This window comes from Gadus macrocephalus, chromosome 16, assembly GCF_031168955.1.
Source record: "Gadus macrocephalus chromosome 16, ASM3116895v1".
Taxonomy (NCBI): Eukaryota; Metazoa; Chordata; class Actinopteri; order Gadiformes; family Gadidae; genus Gadus; species Gadus macrocephalus.
The window spans coordinates 8,376,804-8,397,108 of NC_082397.1; the positions used below are offsets into that span (position 1 = coordinate 8,376,804).

The following is a 20,305-nucleotide window of genomic DNA, read 5'->3' on the forward strand; positions in this document are numbered from 1 at the left end:
GACAAGAAAAGAGCTACTGTTCCGCCAGCCTTTATTTATGCGTCCCTGGATGTGTGTGTGTGTGTGTGTGTGTGTGTGTGTGTGTGTGTGTGTGTGTGTGTGTGTGTGTGTGTGTGTGTGTGTGTGTGTGTGTGTGTGTGTGTGTGTGTGTGTGTGTGTGTGTGTGTGAGGGCGTGTGTGTAAGTGAATATGCGTGTTTGTGTGTTTGTTTGTGTGCCTGTGTGTGTGTGTGCGTGTGGATGTGTGTCTGTCTGTGTGTGTGTGTGTGTGTGTGTGTGTGTGTGTGTGTGCGACTGTGAGTGTAAGTGCATGTGTGTTTGCGTGTGTTCCTCTGCTTGTGTCTGTGTGTTTGATTTTGTGTGTGTGTGGGTGCGCTTGAGCGCACGAGTGTGCTTGTGTGTGCGGCCACAACTTCAGTATTTTCCACTCCTTGTGTCACCCAAGCCCATTATAAATATGATGTTGATTACAGATTGATTGGGCTCGGGTTTCCTGCTAATAAGCTAGCGCTAACCTGGGCCCAGGTTCAGGTGCAGGGCTCTGGAACAATACACACCCTGTCCTGTGTGTGTGACGTGTGTGTGCTCTAACAGCTATATAGAAACGGCCACGCAGGTGTGTGTGTGTGTGTGTGTGTGTGTGTGTGTGTGTGTGTGTGTGTGTGTGTGTGTGTGTGTGTGTGTGTGTGTGTGTGTGTGTGTGTGTGTGTGTGTGTGTGTGTGTGGGAACCTGTCAAGACTTGTAGGCGTGTGACTTGTAGGTTCATGGAGCACACAGACCCCATTTTGGCTTTCCTTCCTGACTGTTACCGGCACTGTCTCTCTTCATCATTAACTACCTCTGGCACTCTACCCCTCTCTCTACACCTGTACCTGCCTCTGTCACTCTACCACTCTCTCTCTCTCCCTCTGCCTCGACAACACTTTACCACTCTGTTTACACCCTAACCTTCCTCTATCACTTTACCACTCTTTCACTCAAACTCACTCTTCCTCTACCTCACTCGATGTCTCTCTCTCTTTACACTCTCCCCTGTAACCTCACAAAACTCTCCCCTGTCAATCAAGTTGAGGTGTGTGTGTTTGTGTTTGTGTGTGTGTGTGTGTGTGTGTGTGTGTGTGTGTGTGTGTGTGTGTGTGTGTGTGTGTGTGTGTGTGTGCCTGTTTATGTGTCCACAGATAAGTGTATGAGTGTGTGTAGGCTGGGTGCGGTAAAGTGTGTCTGAGCGACATCATTTCTGTGACATTATGTGTTTACTCCGTCAGACCGGGGCGCGGCTCCATCCCATTCACAGCTCTCTCCTCCCCCCCCCCCTCTTCACCTGAGCCCTACATCCCAGGGTCCACCTGCAGTCAACCTCAAATAATCATTAGAACGCTGCCCTAAGTACCCGTGTGGTGAGGAGAGGGCGAGCCGGCAGTCATAGCGCTGGAATGTCCCCCAGGAAAGCAGCCTTTCAATGGCTTCACAAGAAATGTCATAACAGAGAAAGGTGTGTGTGGGGGGGGGGTCACGGACGGCAGGCATCCCTCCCTCACCTGATGGGGTTGCAGTGGAGTCTGGTGTCCCCGTGTCACTATGGTTACTGTGCACTGCCTCATCCCACAGTGCACTGCCTCAGCCACAGTGATGCGCACGACTATTCAGGGTTTGGTTGATGAGCAGAGCCTTCGATCCAGCACCACTCAGTGGGTGCAGGCCCATTGGTTAAGGAGGCGGGAGGGAGGAGGCGTCCTGCTCAAGGCTGTCTGCTACTTGTGGACTGTGTACCTTGGGAATCGAACCCAGTACTTTTCATGTTGAAGTGGAGCCCCTATTCTTCCCTCATACTCGCGGACACTCACTCGAAACTCCGACAACATGAACGCAGCCCCACTGTTTTGTGTCCGCAGAAATCTCGTTATCCGCGCTTTTGTAACGTACCACATCGTGACATTGATTATTGAATGAATGTTAAGCCAGTGTGTTGCAGTGAGGTGTATAATCCATACTGCTTTATTTATACACCTTGTCGTCGCCCAGCGGGCGCTAGTAGCTTGCGGGGGGGGGGGGGGGGGGGGGGGAGAGCCGGGGACACATCACTGACTCCCACCAACACGCCGCTACACACTAACACACTGTAGTGCCTTCTCTCCAAATACAACACAACAGCCCATGCCTCACAAATACATACAGACACACACACTCACGGGCATACAAACTCAACTCACACACACACACATACACACACACACATACAAACACATACACACAGACACACACACACACACACACACAGAGAAACAGACACACACACACAAACTCACGGGTTTGAACACAGAGACAGATATACATACACACATACGCACATACTTAATATTTGCATACCGACAGATGCACATTGATGCACATACATACCCACATACACACACATAAAACTTCAACACAATTGCAAGGGGGAAATGCAGTTTTTGCTAAAAACACACACACACAGACACACACACAGACACACATACACACGTACTGTATGAATTCGCTGTAGTATCAGGTCTAGCTGAATGCTGATTCTTTTCCCCCTCTGCGTGTCATTGATGAATAATTGATTCTCCTTCCTTCCAATCTCCATTTGTTCAGCCCTGTTTACGTCCCCAGGAAGGGCTCCATTTCTTCAAGCCTCCTGCCAAATAGCTTAACAGACTTCCATGAAATACCGGCCTGCACACACATCCTTCATCAAGAAATCTCTCTGTTCCTCTTAACATGTTTCCTCAGCATCTGGTTCTCTTACAGGGGGGCAGGCTACAGGGACGTGGTTAGCGATACTAGCGGTTTGACTCTCGGCCAAAAAAGTGGTGCTGGGTTCAAATCCCCACGATGTCTGCATCCCTTTGAGCAAAAATACCGGAACCCCTGCCAGCACCTAAACGAAATGACATGAATTTCCCTGAATTTGATCAAAGCTGCTTTGGATGAAACACAGAAGCAATTTAAAAACACAGAGAAATAAATCCTAACTCCCACTTTTTGTCGTTGTCAGGTATGAAATCAAGTATGACAAAGACGACTACGTCCTGCGAGTGAAGAAGGCGTCCACCACCGACGAGGGAACGTTCACCTGCGTGGCGGAGAACCGCGTGGGCAAGCTGGAGGCCTCGGCCACCCTCACCGTCAGAGGTACGTACGCACCGCTGCCGTCGCCACGGTAACCGCCTCACTTCCTATTCCCACCGCCACCGCCATAACCTCTGGTAGACATACACAACGAAACCTCCAGAGAGATCCAAAGGCTTTAGTGCCTCGCTCTCTCTCTCTCGCTCTCTCTCTCTCTCTCTCTCTCTCTCTCTCGCTCTCTCTCGCTCTCTCTCTCTCTCTATCTCTCTCGCTCTCTCTCTCTCTCCCTGTCTCTCTCTCTCTCTCTCTCTCTCCCTGTCTCTCCCTATGTCTCATTCTGTCTCCCTCTCTCTGTCTGTCTCTGTCTCTCTCTCTCTCTCTCTCTCTCTCTCTCTCTGTCTCTCTCTCTCTCTGTCTCTCTCTCTCTCTCTCTCTCTCTCTCTCTCTCTCTCTCTCCTCCCCTGTTCTCCTCCTACACAAACAAACAGATACACGAAGGAGTCGACTCTCCCCCTCTCTCAGAGCCGCAGGGGGGGACGGGCTGGAAAGAGACACACGGACAGTCTATGAATCTGTTTAATTATTCACACTACGGAGTGCAGCGTAGACAGAAACCTCTACCCCCCCTCCAGCCTGCGCCCCCCTCCGCCCCACCCCCCCGCGTAGCCTGGCGGTGCTCTGCGGCTACGCTAGCCTCCGAGCTAGCCACCCAGCAGCCCCGCTGACGGGGCCCATTTCACAGTTTACTGGTGCACACCGCTCACGGCCCCCGCGCCGCCGCCGCGGGTTCCCCGGGTTAATAAAAACACTCTGGCCGCCGTAATCCCCCCCTCTCTGCCCTCGGAGCGTCTCTTCCCGGCTTCACGTCTCGGTCCTGCCGGACCAGGCCTTTTTCTGTCTTTCCCTTTTTTTTTTGAAGCTTTGATGTGGTATAGGCTCCCCGCAGGGAGGCAAGACGAGCTATATGCGACCGCTGCAGTTTTCAGCCCCTTTTGAACGTCGGGGGTTTATAGCTGAAGCTACTGCGATATTACATAGACATACAGAGAGACCTACGTATTGGTTATGGGTTGTGTCCGTCCCCCCAGACGTATGCAGCAGTTTTTACTTCTGGGAAATGCATGTAAAAATGTTTACATAAATGATACATCTTTCCACTCATTCTCTCTCTCTCTCTCTCTCTCTCTCTCTCTCTCTCTCTCTCTCTCTCTCTCTCTCTCGATCTCTCTCTCTCTCTCTCTCTCTCTCTCTCTCCCTCTCTCTCTCTCTCTCTCGATCTCTCTCTCTCGATCTCTCTTTCTTTATCGCTCTCTCTCTCGATCTCTCGATCTCTCTCTCTCTCTCTCTCTCTCTCTCTCTCTCCTGAATTCCTTTAATTCTGACTTGATGCCCCGCCCTCTTTTAATACATCAGCATCTTATGATAAACAAACACCATGTCTCACGCACACACAAACACACTCCCCGCACAACACCTGCAGCGTGTGATATTACATTACTACACACGGATCGGATCCAGTAGGTTGCGGTAACAGCTGCTCCAGGTATCTCCACCAGTGGTGATATATTTTACCACCTGGGGGCGCTAAAAACAGACATGCCAGGTCATCAATAAGATTGATCAAGGTTGTTGAACAAAATGGCCGCCTACTGGATCTCCTCTGTCATGTTTATGCTCTGCCGAAAGTGTGTGTCTCCTCAGACGCACACACGTCATTCATTCTGAATTTGAGTTCTTCTGTCTTACTTTATGTTCCGTTGCTCCTCTCATGATTTTTTCTTTTCTTATTTATCGTGTGTGTGTCCGTGTGTTATTTTTGTTTGTTTGTTTGTTTGTTTGTTTTTGTGTGTGTGTTTGTGTGTATTTATCCACCCCTCCATTATTCTGTCTGCAGCTCGCCCCGTAGGTAAGTGTCCATCCTTCTGACTCCATGCTGCATGTGCTTCTAACACACCATCAAACCAACCCAACCGCCCCCCCCCACCCCATTCCCCTCCTCCCCTGCCCAACCAGCATCCCACTGCCTGAATACCAACTAATCAGCAGCATCAAACCTCATGTGTGGGTTAGTCCAGCGACTAACCAACGCAGCCGTGTTAGAACAACATAGCTCCTTCACTCTGATCGTAGTCTCTCTCTCTCTCTCTCTCTCTCTTCCTCTCTCTCTCCCTCTCTCTTTCTCTTGTAGCCAAAAGCGAACCTCAAACCGTGTTTGAACTAACCCCCCCTGAGCCCCGCAGACGACATTCACAGGCTTGAAGCCACAAAGCCTTTATCCGCTGTTTTCTCCTTAACGGCCCCCCCCGCTGCGCTCGCCCCGCACCTCCTCTGTTGTTCCTTCTCGTTGCCGAGCGCCATGCGGAGGACTCGGGCCTCGGGAGGACCGGCGCTCTCTGATCCCCGGCCCTCGGACCGTCTGAGCCGCAGGGATGTAGCCGCCCGGTGCCTGGATGTGCTGTTCTTTAGTCGTAGCGTCGGCGACGCCGTACGTTCTGAAGTGTGTGTGTTGTTTGTCGGGTGGATATCGTGTTCCGTGGCGTGGCGGCGGAGGGAATCGGCGTGTCTGGAGAAGGTTTTTCCGGGGCGGTGGGCAGGCGTAGAGCCCCCCCCCCCCCCCCCCCCCCTGTGAGGAAAGGGGGCGAGGTGGGTGTCTGGAAGGGCTTGACTGGCAGGAAGGGGGCGGCTCCCAGCTCGGCGGCGGGACCCGCGGTGTCCCCTGCCTCCGTTGTCACCGACAACCGTCAACCGCACGGAAATGTGAGAGGATGACACTGTGAGCTCGCCTTGGGGAAAGGGACACACTCAACTCTGAGAGTTTGTAGGCACAACTCAGATGTACACACACACACGCACGCACGCACACACACACACACACACACACACACCACACACACACACACACACACACACACACACACACACACACGCAAACATACGTGTGTGTATATTTTGTGTATGCACAAAAGAATAACCACACAGACACACACAGACGAATGTGTCTGTGTTTGTATATATGTGTGTGTGTGTGTGTGTGTGTAGGTGTGTGTGTGTGTGTGTGTGTGTGTGAGCGTGTACTTGGACCCTGTCTCTCGGCAGAGCAGGGCCACCGCGGCTTCCTGCAGCCTGGAGGAGCAGCAGATGTGATTGGTCATGAATTAAATATGGGGGGGAAGGGGTTCTGATCATGTGTTTCCAAGGGGGGGTGGTGGTGAAAGGAGGAGCCCCTCACATGTCATTAAGGCCCTCTGAAGGAAGACGGCGAGCAGCTTGAGTCAGCCCTGAGCCAAGCTGAGGGACCGCCGCACGCGGAGCTCCCCTTGATCCGGCCCGCGCGTTTGATCCCTTTCCTTCCTGCACGCGCGTGCGTCCTTGTGTGTGGGTGTGCATGGTTGCGTCCTTGTGTGTGGGTGCGCATGTGCCGGCGTGTGTGTATGTGTGTGAATGGCTCCCCTCTTCTTCTTGTTGTTCCACCAGATCCAGACCCCAGGCCCGCCTTGCCCCCCCCCCCCCTGTCTCCTCTGCTCAGATAGTTTCCACCATCGGAGGGATATATATATATTTATATATATACTATATATACTCTCTGCGCTCGTACATTATGCAGGGAAGGAGGGCCGGCAGGAAGGCCGATAAACAGCCCGCCGCGGTACACCTCTGTTGGAGAAGGGTAAACAATGGTCCAGGCTAATCAAGTTGAAACAGGAAGGAGTGCTCCTCGGCTTTTAAGTAGAGCAGTCTAGAGCCGAGATGAGGTGCAATTATAACGGAGGTGTGGTGGAGGAGGGGTGGAGGTGTGGTGGAGGAGGGGTGGAGGAGCGGGGCTAATCAGGAGGTGAAGTGCAACTCTTGAGATGAAATCAGAAGTAATGTTTTAATTGGACGACGTTCACGGTACTTGCTGTGAGGGTGGTGGTCTTGGTTGTGTGTGTAAGGGGGTGAGCGCAGTGGGGGTGATGTTGATGATGGGGGTGGGGGGGGGGGATAGGGGCTGGGGGGGGGGGGCATGAACATGGTTCAGAGAGAACAGTTGTCGTCTGACCATTCTTTTCCTACATCTACCCCTTGCCTGACCCATGGTAGGGGTCACAGTAATCACACACCACACACACACACACACATACACACACACACACAAACACACACACACACTTGTGCACTGGCCTGCTGTTTGAGGACCTGACGGTCACAGCTGCCATTGATGCGTAAGAGCTGGAGCAGGACAGTGTAACAGATAAAGGGAGGGTGTCAGGAATGGAGAAGGTGCAAGGCAAGTGATAGAGACCAGGTTCTCAGGTGTTAACACACATAGACACACACACACCCAATCACACACACACACTGACACACACAGACACATACACACACACACACACACACACACACACACGTATGTGTGTGTGTGAGTGTGTGTGATGTGTGGTGTGTGTGTGTGTGTGTGTGTGCATACGTGCACCTGCGTGCGCTTGCATGCATCTGTGTGTTTGTATGTGTGTGTGTGTGTGTTTGTGTGTGTGTGTGGGTGGCTGTGTGTGCGCTTGCATGCATCTGTGTTTGTGCTTGTGTGTGTGTGTGTGTGTGTGTGTGTGTGTGTGTGTGGCTGTGTGTGCGTGTGTGTGTGTGCGTGTGTGTCTTAATGCACACGTGGAATCGAGCCAGTGTGTATGTAGAGCAGAGCAGAGAGTCGAGGATGACGGGAGACTTTGCCAGAGTGTGATTTAGGAGCGTTGTATCCGAGCCCAGCAGTCTTGAGAGCAACTAGACACCACAGCTCGGCGAGGGCCAGAGAAGGGACGGCTGTAAATCTGTAGCCATCTGTAGCATTCCGGGCTCTGTGTGTCTTTGACAAATACACACTCCCGAAAAAAGGGATTACACGGGGAAACCCGCCAACTGGGGAGAGTTTGCCCCTCACTGGGACCAGCTGGTACGTCAAGAGCGAGGACTTAGAGAGGAATCCGACGAGGGGTGGAGAGAGAGAGAGAGAGAGCGAGCGAGCGCCACGTCGCCTCGCAACAATCCTCGGCTTGTTAGACTTCTTAGGAAGAATAACTTATTTTTTGCGTCGTAAACTTCTCTGGGGTTTTTCCGAGGCTAACGATTGTTATTGTTATCCTCCGCTAGTAATCGGGAAGGCATGCTGTCGGTTGCTCCGAGTGTTTCTGCGGATGGCCTTTTATTCCTCTTCTTCTCGGAAAGACCATTTGATCTCTTATCGTGGCAAGCATAGCGTTTGTCATCACTGGGCCGCGCGGATTTAAGCTAACAACAACCGTCACAGAATAAACAAGTGCCTTGTAGTTATGTATTAACCCTGGCCGAGGGATCAGTATGTCTTCTTTCTGAAGTGGGCCAAGGTCGGGAATTATTTACTCTTGCTATTAACATAGCCTAGTTATCCACTGAAAAACATCAGAGCGTGGGAAGGACGATAGCCTGTGCAGTCACACAGAGATTGCCTTTAAAGAGATGTTGTGTCAGGATTATAAAATGTAATTATAAAACGTTATAACTGAATGATATTCTCACACTGGGTGCTATTACCGGCCCCTGTATAAAAAGGTTGATTAATGACTATTTGCTTGATTGGAGAATCCTGGGGTGGGTGTTGCGGTTGGAAGTGGATACGTATGGAGGTGTCTGTTGCAGGGTGGTGGTGTGTAGGGAGTGAGGGAGCACATATTAAAGACTATCAACCAACGTCTCTATCGCCTTGCTCTGCCATTCCAACATGTCTGCCTCATTCCTGGAGCACCAGGGTGAGGCGAAGTGGACATACCTCAGACCACAGAGGACCTCCAAACAGGATAGTTGAGTGTTTCAAGAGAGGCTGTGTGTTTTGAAGGCTCACCTTTCTTTGTGAGGGTGAGGTTGTGTTTTTAAATTGCAGTCCGTTGCACGCTTCTCTCTCTTCTTCTCTCTCTCTCTCTCTCTCGCTCACACTCTCTGTCTCTCTTTCTCTCTCTCGCTCTTCCTCTCTCTCTTTCTCTCTCTCTCCCTTTCTCTCTCTCTCTCTCTCTCTCGCACGCTCTCTCTCCCCCTCGCTCACACTCTCTGCCTCTCTTTCTCTATCTCTCTCTCTCCTCTCTCTCGCTCTTCCTCTCTCTCTCCTCCTCTATCTCTCTCTCTCTCTCTCTCTCTCTCTCTCTCTCTCTCTCTCTCTCTCTCTCTCTCCTTCCCTCTCCCTCTCTCTTTCCCTCACTCTCCATCCCACTTCATTCTGTGTCTCCTCCTTTATCCGAGATGCCTCGTCTGACCTTGTCTTTTAGTAAGAGCTATCCTTTGATGAAAAACACCCAGCGCCTCAAAGACCAGCCCACGTTAAGCTCATTACGAGGCCCTACCCCAGGCTTGGCTTGCACCTCTGCATACATTAGATATCAAAGTCTCCTCCAACACATCCCTGTATCAGTGGGAGCTTTTTTTGTCTTGTGAACGCGCGAGACGTTGACCCGCCATTCATTCTAGCTTCCTCAGCCTCTCCTCAGAATGAATGGGCAAACACAAAAAAAAAAAACACCCAGTTACCATGGCGACGGAAAGCCATGGGCAGTGTCCTTGGCGCTTGTGTTTTGTCTCGCTGCAGGCCGGGCGCGAAACACGATGGGCGTCGCTGCATGGAACCCATGCACGGCGTTTTCCGTGTTTCTGTGCGTCGGTTTCGGCGGTGCCTGTCGTTGCCTGAACGGAGAGCAAACCCTTGCAGCCTCCTCTCACCTTCTACCCCCTCTCCCCCTCTCCCCCCTTCCCTACCCTCCCCCCCAGCCCCCTCCCCCTCCCTCACGGTTAACTCGTAACCCCCCGACCTCTGTGTCAAGACGTCGACACACTCACACGGGGGGCCGGGCTTCCTCTAACAGTGGCGTCTCTAACCTTTGACCCCCTCCCTTCCTCCCCTCGCCCTACAGCGGCCCCCCAGTTCGTGATCCGACCGAGGGACCAGATCGTGGCGCAAGGCCGCGTGGCCACCTTCCCCTGTGAGACCAAGGGGAACCCCCAGCCCGCCGTGTTCTGGCAGAAGGAGGGCAGCCAGGTGAGGCGAAACAAACACGCCTAACCGCGCTGCACTCAACCCCTCACGGGCAGGCGGTCGCCGCTTGTTGTGAGGACACCTGCTCCTCTGATGCCGTGGTGGTGTACACCGCCTCACTCATGTCCAGACCAGGGCCTGCTCAGTGGTGGTTCGCAAGGGCATGCCGAGGAACAGACACGCAATCGCACACGTACAAAGAATCGCACACACAAAAACAAAAGCGCTAAAAAAACACTAAAAGAATCACACGCCCACGCAAGCACACACACACACACACACACACACACACACACACACAAACATTACTACGCACGGAAATAATCACACACACACACACACACACACACACACACACACACACACGCACACACACACATATACATTCAAACAATGACACACTCCGACTCCCAATCGCACACATATAGGCACTGCACTACCATTCTAGCTCTATCTGTGAGGGGGATCGGTAACCCAGGCCTGCCCATAGTTAAGCTGTGAGTATCAAAGGGAGCCACTAAGCGACGTTGTGTGATGAGCTAGCCCGCCTCAGATCAGTTCCTCCCTGACCCGGCTGCTGATAAGAGCCATCCCGATCCCTGGCTTGGAGACGGGGACGGGGGGGGGGGGGGGGGGGGGTAACTCATTCAAATACCTGTGTGTCCTCACAGCGCAGCATAACAGCACCAATTAGGAGCCTGCAGGGGCTTGTAGATGGGCCAGAGATATGATTCAACACTGGCTAGGGTGCAGGCACACTCACACACACACAAAAAGGATTGCTCACACACAGACACAGGCACGCACACACACGTACACAACTACAGACATGCTCTTGCACACGCACATACAGGCATGGACACACGCACACACACACACAGGCACCCACACACAAACAAAGGCATGCACACACACAGAGGTTAACACGTACACAAACACAACCGAACACACAGGCAGCAATAAATACTCCCCCACACAAATGCACATGCACTCGCACACACACACATCGAGGCACATGCGCACACCGTCAAGAATGCACAATAAGGAAAAAAATGCGGATGCACGTACACACCTACACACACAGAAACACACACAAAACCAACGCACACGCATGCACTCCATGGCGACCCACAATTACAGCAGTACGCTTCACACTGGAGCGAGCAGACAAACAGGCCCCTGCAGGAAGTCCAAACATGGGCGTGTATTCATAGCACGACTCTGTCTTCTGACGGTGACCTAGTGTCCGTGTGACTCAGCAGCGCATGCTGTGAGCTCCTTCACAGCTCGCCCATGTCTTACTGCTGTGATTACGGAAGCAGGCTTCTCAATCGGACAAGTCTTACAAATAGTTTCCCCCTCAAACAGATGGGCTAGCCCGCATCACTGTCAGCCACCGCCATCCTCGCTCTCACCCACGCTGACTTAAATTAGATATGAAGGTATTTGTTAAAAGAACAAATTAAGGCCGTAATTGAGTACAGTAATTAGGCGAGAGAAGGGGGCCTTTTTGTCACACTTGAGCACAACGAAGCAGACATTTATCATGTGCGAGACATACATCGGGGCCTAATTAAAAAAACTCCATCACTTCGTGGTTAAAGTCATTAATGCGTAATTGAATCCCCTCTTCTTCGGAGGATAAAGCAGAAGGAGGAGATTGGAAGAGAAAGGGAGAGGTTGTGTGACGGGGGAAGCAGAGAATATGGGTGGAGGTTAGATGGGGTTCAATGTGATCCTCAGCCCTTGAACTAAATCCACTACCTACAGCTACATCAGACAGGACAGGACAAATAGAACGTCAACCCTTTATCGAGCCATTTGTGGAATCACACTAGAATAAGCAAAGAAACAATGATGTGTGTGTGTGTCTGGGTGTGTGCATATGCGTGCGCATAGGCCTGTCTTAACCAACACGACGTTCTCCCCGCTGATCTGCGTGTTCTCCCTGCGTCTCCAGAACCTTCTGTTCCCCAACCAGCCCCAGCAGCCCAACAGCCGCTTCTCAGTGTCTCCGGGCGGAGCCCTGACCATCGGCTCGGTGCAGCGCTCCGACGCTGGCTACTACATCTGCCAGGCGCTCACCGTGGCGGGCAGCATCCTGGCCAAGGCTCAGCTGGAGGTGACCGACGGTAAGGGCGGCAGCACGCACACACACGCACACACGCAAGCACACACACTCACACACACACACACACACACACACACACACACACACACACACACACACACACACACACACACACACAGAGGCACGCATGTAGGCACATACATACACACACACAGGTAAAAATGTATGCCCACACACATATACAATACATACACACGTATGCAGGTACACACACACACACACACACACACACACACACACACACACACACACACACACAAACACATAAACATGTGTGCAGCTACCAACATAAACACACACACACACACACACACACACACACACACACACACACACACACACACACACACACACACACACACACACACAGGATGCAGGATAGTCTAGAGGTTTGCAGTTTGACTCCCAGCCAAGAGGTTGTGGGGTTAATACCTGTGGGCGAGAATCCTTGAGCAGGATGCCCTAATGACCTGCTCACCGCTGACCTCAACATTCATTTTTTTTCTAAATTCTCTGTAAGTCAATAGGGATGAAAGCATCTGCTAAATGACTTGGTAGTAAGCAGTACACACAGATGTGTGCGTGTTGCAAAACACATACACAGATTTGTGCAAGTGCCAATAGGGCCAAAAGAAAAAATGTGTTGATGTGTTCGATTTCGGGTCGGCCGTTTCGCTCCTGAAAAGGAAAAACATGTTTTCATCCTCCCATCTAACTATTTATTCTTTACTCTGCTTTTAATTTGATGATATTTAATTTTGCACACATTCCCTTATTTCTTTACCCTCGAGACTGTTAAATAGAATTTGGCCTTCAGCAGTCTTGCAAGTGTATATTAAAAAAAGTGTTAGTTTTTCATGTGCTGGAATAAATTCTGCTTTTGTGCGAGGAACCGCTGTGCGTGGATTTGCCCTTGGCCTCTAGTTACTTTCTTGCATTAGTAAGTTCTTTTTAATTTTGTAAAAATGTTCTACATTTATTTTTTATTTCTGTGGAGAAACACTGCCCTTGAGTCACTCTGGGTTTAATGATCAGCACTCAACTGAGTATTTTCAAGTGTGTGTGTGTGTGTGTTTTATATGTGCGTGTGCAGATGTTTGTGTGTGTGTGTGTCTGTGCATGTGCGTGTGTTTTGCTTTCACATCAGTTTGTGTGTGTGTGTGTGTGTGTGTGTGTGTGTGTGTGTGTGTGTGGCTATGTGTGCGTGTGTGCTAGAGAGAGAGAGGAGAAGAGGGGGGTGAGTGATTAAGTGAGTGCTTGACAACGGGCTTTTCGGCACGATGAATGATGAGGTCCTGCAAGGTGTGGAGACATCTAATCTGCCTGGCTGTTGGGGAGGGAAGATGGACGGACATCCAGGGCTCTCCTGAAGGACCCGCTACAGCCCTACAGATTAAACACCCCCCTTCCCCTGCCCCAACGCACAATCACTTTTTCTCCGTCTAAACCCACACTGTAATGATCCATCTGCAACATCGCACACAACGTCAACATTTGTTGTCGTTTGCCCTCGGGGCAGCCAACCAATCACCTGCAGCAACACGCCACAGTGCCCCCCCAAACTAGACCTGTTCTGTTTACCTAAGCGTTGTTTAGGCTCAGGTGTAGCTCAGGGGGAAGGGGGGGGGGGGGGGGGGGGGGGGGGGATACAAGAGTGGGAGTCGTGCATTCAAGGCCGAACAGGGAGGGTTGGAGGGAGGGAGGGGGGGGGGGAGGTCCCTGCCACACCTGCCGCAGCCATCAGGTGGATTTTGCTGAAAGCCTGCCGATTTCAAGGAGATCCCCTAATGAGAAATTCCTGACCCGTGGCGACCAAGGCCTCCTCCGAGAGCCGAGCCTCTCGACGACGACGTCGACCCATCACAACCATCAGTCGCCGTCCCCCCCCCCACCCCGCCTTTAACCCCCACCGTCTCGCCTCAGACCCGCCCTCGGGATCGTCATCAGCCGTTTCCTCCCCAGATCAGCTTCCCAAAACATGGAATGCGTCGGTCGGAGCGCCGGGGAGAGAAGGAACACCCCGGAGTCATTAACGAATACCGATCCTCTGAGCGAAACGTGTGGGATTACTGCGGGCCGGAGCGCGGGCAGCGGCCTGAGCCCTGCCGGCGCGGTGTCTCCGTGAATCATTCAGGGGCGATAGCGGTGACAGTGGAAGCATCCCCCCCCCCCCCCCCCCCCCCCCCCCTATCCACCCACCCACCCCCCAAAGCGCTAATGGCCTGGGTTGAAATTGATTAGGGCTGGGGAAGAGGCCTGATGTAGGTGGTGAGGATTCGTGCGGCGGCTACAGCGAGGCCAGTCCAGTTTATTTATGCAGTCTTTAATCACAGCGGCTGTCTCCCATCACTTCAGAGCCCCCCCCCCCCTTTTAAAGAGCGGAGAGGATGATGACGACCACGGTGGACCGCAAACCCGAGATAAATATGTAAACATTGACTTCGCTCACCTCGCAGGAGTACCGTGTTTATTATTTAGTGGATGCTGGTTTTCTCAAATTGGCCGAGCTTTTTATATTTTTCGTTATTAGAGTAGGACGGAAAACTCTTTTAAAAAAAACCAAGCGATGCGTCTCATCGTTAATTTCACACTTTCGGAGCGCACAACCTTTTCTTCATTAGGTGAACTGAGACAGAGAGGACGGCCAAAGGTGATACGAAGCGGTGTTATTCAAGTCTGTTGCGGTTACTTCCTGCCCTCGCCCCGTGATGTATCTGTGGGTGGACGTCGGGGAGAGAGCCGGTGTGTGGAAAGGTTACGGAGGTAGACTTGATAATTGGAACCAGCAAGGTCTTAAATCATGAATCCATAACTTCTAATGAATGTGGAAGCGGCTTTGATGCCAGGGTTTCTCCACATATTTCAGCGAAAGCTGAACTCTTCAAGAGGTGTCCTCTGACACGTGTACTATTTAATACAAGGAACCCTAAGGTGATTTATGAGGCCTTACAAAGGGATACATCCATCTAATATGGATCCAACAGTTCCATATTAGTGTGCACATGAAGAAGCCTGTCTGGTTTCCTGGAACAGTGACTATTTCCTCTTCTGAAGTAAAAGGTCTCTCCTTTTTCAACCTGTTGAACTCAATTCGAACAAACAGCCTCATAAATGTCTGCTTTTAATTCATTTAATTCAATTTCTGGACTATACCTATTGTTTTAACATGCTCCCAGACACCAGCGGGCATAATGAAGAACTTATCTGAACCCACACTGGGGAAACCCATTTCGTCTTTCAAATAAAGGTGTTTCTCAACGGGCAGCCCTCATGCATTGCTTTGTTTCATTCATGTAATTCCGCTACTACTGGGCTACACCTTTTGTTTTGACAGCCTACCACCCTGTGGAGCATAATGAAGTACTTACCCGCACCCACACTGGGTCAACGGACAGGAACCACGCGGCCACACCGTGCCGCAGCGGCGAGGGGGGTATAAACATGGGTCTGTGTCCGCGTGTTGGTGGGGGGGGGGGGGGGGGGGGGGGGGGGGGGCTGTGTAGAGTCCCCTCGCCACATCAATAGCGGCTGGAAACTGTGTTCAGCTGTTTCTCCCCCAGCTTCCTGGAAGGCCAGCGCGAAGACATTGTATTGCGGTGTAATTACAGAGACCTGGGGATGAATCTAGTTCCGTGCCCACATCCGATACTTACGTGTTTGGTTTTGTTGTGGGGAGGTTATTTCACGTATTTTCTTTTTTTACTCCCTTATTACTCTTTAATCACGTTTCCTAACTTTGAACCATTTGAATTCCACTTTTTTTGTTTGTTTTTCCATCAAGGTCTTTCTTTGAACGTCAAAATAATTACAATCGTGCGCCAATATAAACTGACCTCAAACCCGGCACAATTAACTGTTATCCTTCAAACGTTAGTACTGTTATCTGTTGTTTTAATGTGTGCTATTTGCTGTTATCGTATCTTTTTGTTTTTGATATGTAAATCACTTTGTTGCGAAACACAGCTTCAAAAACTCATAATAATTACAGTTTTCAGCGCGACGCTAAGCTAACGCGACCAACCGCCTCTTCCCCAGTTCTGACAGACAGGCCGCCGCCCATCATCCGTCAAGGGCCGTCCAATCAGACGCTGGGGGTGGACAGCGTGGCCTTGCTGAAGTGCCAGGCGTCCGGAGACCCAATCCCGTCCATTAGCTGGCTGAAAGATGGAGTCAGTCTGCTGGGCAAGGACCCGCGCATGTCCCTGCAGGAGCTGGGCAGCCTCCAGATCAGGAGCGTCAAGGTGAGGCACCTGCTGTGGTGTTGAGCTCTAGATAACACCTTCCCTGTGAGTGCTACCTGTAATGATAGCTGAAGTATCGCGCCAACCCCACTGCCTACCCACGGTACGAGTGGTGCAGGCCTTTGTTTGCGGAACCCCCTTTGACCTTGTTTTGTTGTGTTGAAGAAGGGCCCGCTCTGTACCGAGTTGGGGACGCTATGAGTGTCATTTGTGGTGTTATCCTTGTGTTGTACCTGTGACTTTAACGGGATGCAAATGCATGTTGCAAAAATGTAATCCGTTTAGCTAAAGAGCGGGTTGCGTTTAGCTAAAGAAGGGGTTGCGTTACCCAAATGCTTAATCATAGTTCTAGGTCAAACGGTGAAGCCGGCTTAAAGGAACTTGTAATCAAGAAATGTGCCAGGTTTTATAAAATACAGCGTTTGAACCAGGAATTCTTACATCACGTGGATGGGCAAACGTGTCGTGTCCGGTGGGATCGATGCCTTTTCCGTGTTCCACTTTCCCGTCTCTTCCCCCCCCCCCCACACACCTACGGTTCTGACATCCTGTCCGTCAACACTCTTCCTGTCTGCTGTCACATGTGATCTCATCTCATATGATGTTGTCTCTCGACGCAGCATGCGTCTGCGTCTGCTGCCCTCGGCGTGCATTCTATCCACTAAGGAGCCCCTTAGTGGATTCGATTTGCCCAGCCGTGTGACTGAGACGGACAAGCAGAATCACGTTGCCTTTAAAAGAGATGAATAGGCACTATTGATTTTGGGGTAAATTGTTTGATACTATCACTTAGTGGCGTGACAGCTCCTAAAAGGCAAGGCTGCGGCAGCTCTAGCTATAGGATGCACACGCACGTGGCATCACCGCACGCACACACACACAAACACACACGTGGCCACACACGCACCCCCCATTCAGGGTGTATTCGATTTAAAAAGCTATTTTTTTTTCTCCCTCGCCCCCCAATCCCCGCCCCCTCTCTCGCCGGAATATCCTTAATTTTTGAAAAAAAATCCCGACCCCCAGCGTTTTTATTTAATAAAGACCCGACGGCGAGTCTCACACAGAAAATAACTAAACACGAAAACCCCAACACACAGGCAAAGTTCCCTCGGAGGGACGGAGAGACAGGCCAGCTGTCAGCGGTCCAGGGGGCTCACACAGCCCCCCCAACCCTCCCTAACTGAATTAGCCTCTCCTTTGTTGTGGTCGGCAGGACGGTGGGGAAATAAGGGGGAGAGGAGAGGTGGTGCTGCCGCGGACGGGCGGCGAGGAGAAAATTGAATTAATTAGGAAATTAGCGTCAGCACTTTGGGCCACTCACCAGTGACATGCAATTTGGCCGACGCCAGATCGAGCCGCGAAGCCACCGCATGGATTTATGATGACGGGAAGTGGATCATGGGGGGAGATCACTCCTACTCCATCTTCCTCCTTGCTTATTGCCTGCTTTTCTGCACGGCGAAGAGCAGGAACGAAAGCAAATGCTAATCTGGGACGGAGCAGTAATGGCAAAATTTCTGAGGATGGGAGATGGCAGATGAATGTAAAAGTGGTAGGGGCGGGATTACGCCTTGTTTCCCGTTTGATTATGGAGATATTCCACTCAGAAGGGGAATTTGTTTGTTTATTTCGACGAAGGACCCTTTTTCTAATAGCACTGGTGTTCAGACCGGAGGTTTATGCTTTTCTTCCCACCTTGAAAGGTTTACTAGTGCAGTGCTGGCTGAGTTTGTGTTTGCCCATAACATTCTTATCGATCCCCACCTCCGGCGCTTTATATTTTGATTTCCATGGCTGGCGAGGTGGCTACCAACGTGCTGACCATGTGTGTGTGTGACCTGTGACCCTCAGCTCTCTGACTCTGGGATCTACACCTGCGTGGCGGCCAGTTCCAGCGGCGAAACGTCGTGGAGCGCCTTCTTGGAAGTCAAAGGTACCGAATCGCCTTCCCCTCCCCCCCTGCCCCCCTTATGACCTTATCCCCTTCCCTAAATGTCTGGAATCGTTTCATCTCGGGAGGCTATTAATCGGCCAACGATTCCCATCTCATTCTTTTATGAGCGGACGTGAATGTCACCGTGCCAACCCTTCACCCTCTTTCCCCCCCCAACCGTCCCTCAGAGGCCGGCAGCCTGTTGGTGGTGAAGACCCGGGACGACATGGAGCTGCCCGGCCCCCCCTCCAAGCCCCAGGTCACGGACGTCACCAAGAACAGCGTGTCCCTGTCCTGGCAGCCCGGTCTGCCCGGCTCTTCGCCCGTGGCCTCCTTCGTCATCGAGGCCTTCAGGTCAGCTCCGCCCACCTTAAGCCTAACCAGTGTCACGCTTAACACTGGATATTTTTGTAGCAGAATTTCCCCTTTGGGGGGTAATGGTGTCACCTCATCTTGTGGTATGTGGCGATGGAGATTGTACGCCGTATCACCATTGTTAACGTTGCGGTTACATCGTCGTTGCAGCCAATCGGTGAGCAACAGCTGGCAGACGGTGGCGGACCACGTGAAGACCACCCAGTTCACGGTGAAGGGTCTCCGGCCCAACACCATCTACCTCTTCATGGTCCGAGCGGTCAACACCCAGGGCCTGAGCGACCCCAGCCCCATGTCGGAGCCTGTTCGGACCCAAGGTACCCCCCCCCATACCACCCCCCTTTAACATCGGCACCACAAATGTAGAAATGCCACACAGCCATTACAGTGCTTGCGGAGTGATTCAGCTTCCAGTGTCATTTACAGCGGAAACGTGTCTCAATGTCTGTTGGTTTATTGTTCGATGCTACTGACGCTGTTTATCACTTGTGTGGCCCCTGATACACAACACAAGTGTAGAAGGTATAAACTTCTTGTTGCCCCCGTGCAATGAAGAGCGATTAGCCGGTATCTTTCTAACTTTACTTCACAGAGGTCAGGCCAGCCCTCTCCTCCACATGGCCCATTATGGCCACACTTAGGCCATTATGTAAAGTCGGAGTGTCTACTTTTGGAAGGACTAACAGTGTTAGAACAATCCCTGCTATGTTAATGACGATAACAGGAGAAAATGACCCAGGGCAGATTGGATTAAGGTGCCACAGACAGACTCCCGTCTCTGCATTACACTGATACGATAAGTCCGGCCGCTCCAGCGTTGAGCCACAGCCCTGCTGGGCTCTCGATTGGCCGGGATGAGCCAACGCTGTTACTGGTGGAGGCTATTGGAGTGTCTATTTAGAAAAGCAGAGAGTGAATCATCGTGGCGGCAATCAAGGTCATCCCAACTACATATGTGGTGGAGGTATAGAGCCAGGATGAGTTTGTGGTTCTTTGACTCCGAGCAGATAGGTTGGAACACCGATGTTGGCAGTTAACCTGTAATCATCGCTCCATCTGCATATTCATATTGTAAAAATTATTATTGGAAAATGAATGAATCTGTTTCCAATAACTTCCTTTTGAGCTCACTTGGCACCACATTGCTTGTAGTTAATCCAAACCGAAATCTCAGTGTCGACTTATTCATTCATTCAGATCATACCTTGCTGGGAGATCGTTGCTACAGTAAACAGCTCCAATCTTTCCTCCCCAGCCCAGTGTCGTGACCCTCTGTCTCCATCCCCACATTGCATCACGTAGATGGGCCTTTTTTTCTTTTATTGGTCGTAACTGGAAACACATGGCCATGCAAAACGGCAAACGAGCTGGAAAATATGACCAGGCCATTCATTCATCATCTTCTGCAGTCAATTTAAGGTTTGCACTCAGACATGACTCATTGACACGGTCGTACGCATCTACGGTTACCGAAGACGTCACACACCAATCCCTGATCCGACCAC

General features: G+C 51.4%; 1 protein-coding gene across 1 annotated transcript in view; it reads left to right on the plus strand.

The window, feature by feature from the left end:
* The window catches only part of robo2 (roundabout, axon guidance receptor, homolog 2 (Drosophila)), a 255,867-nt gene that overhangs the window by 187,949 nt on the left and 47,613 nt on the right, over positions 1-20,305 (plus strand). The window contains 7 exon segments of the mRNA XM_060075994.1: positions 3,017-3,153; positions 9,996-10,120; positions 12,078-12,249; positions 16,284-16,489; positions 18,344-18,425; positions 18,614-18,779; positions 18,951-19,128. Coding sequence (XP_059931977.1) covers positions 3,017-3,153; positions 9,996-10,120; positions 12,078-12,249; positions 16,284-16,489; positions 18,344-18,425; positions 18,614-18,779; positions 18,951-19,128 — 1,066 coding nt within the window.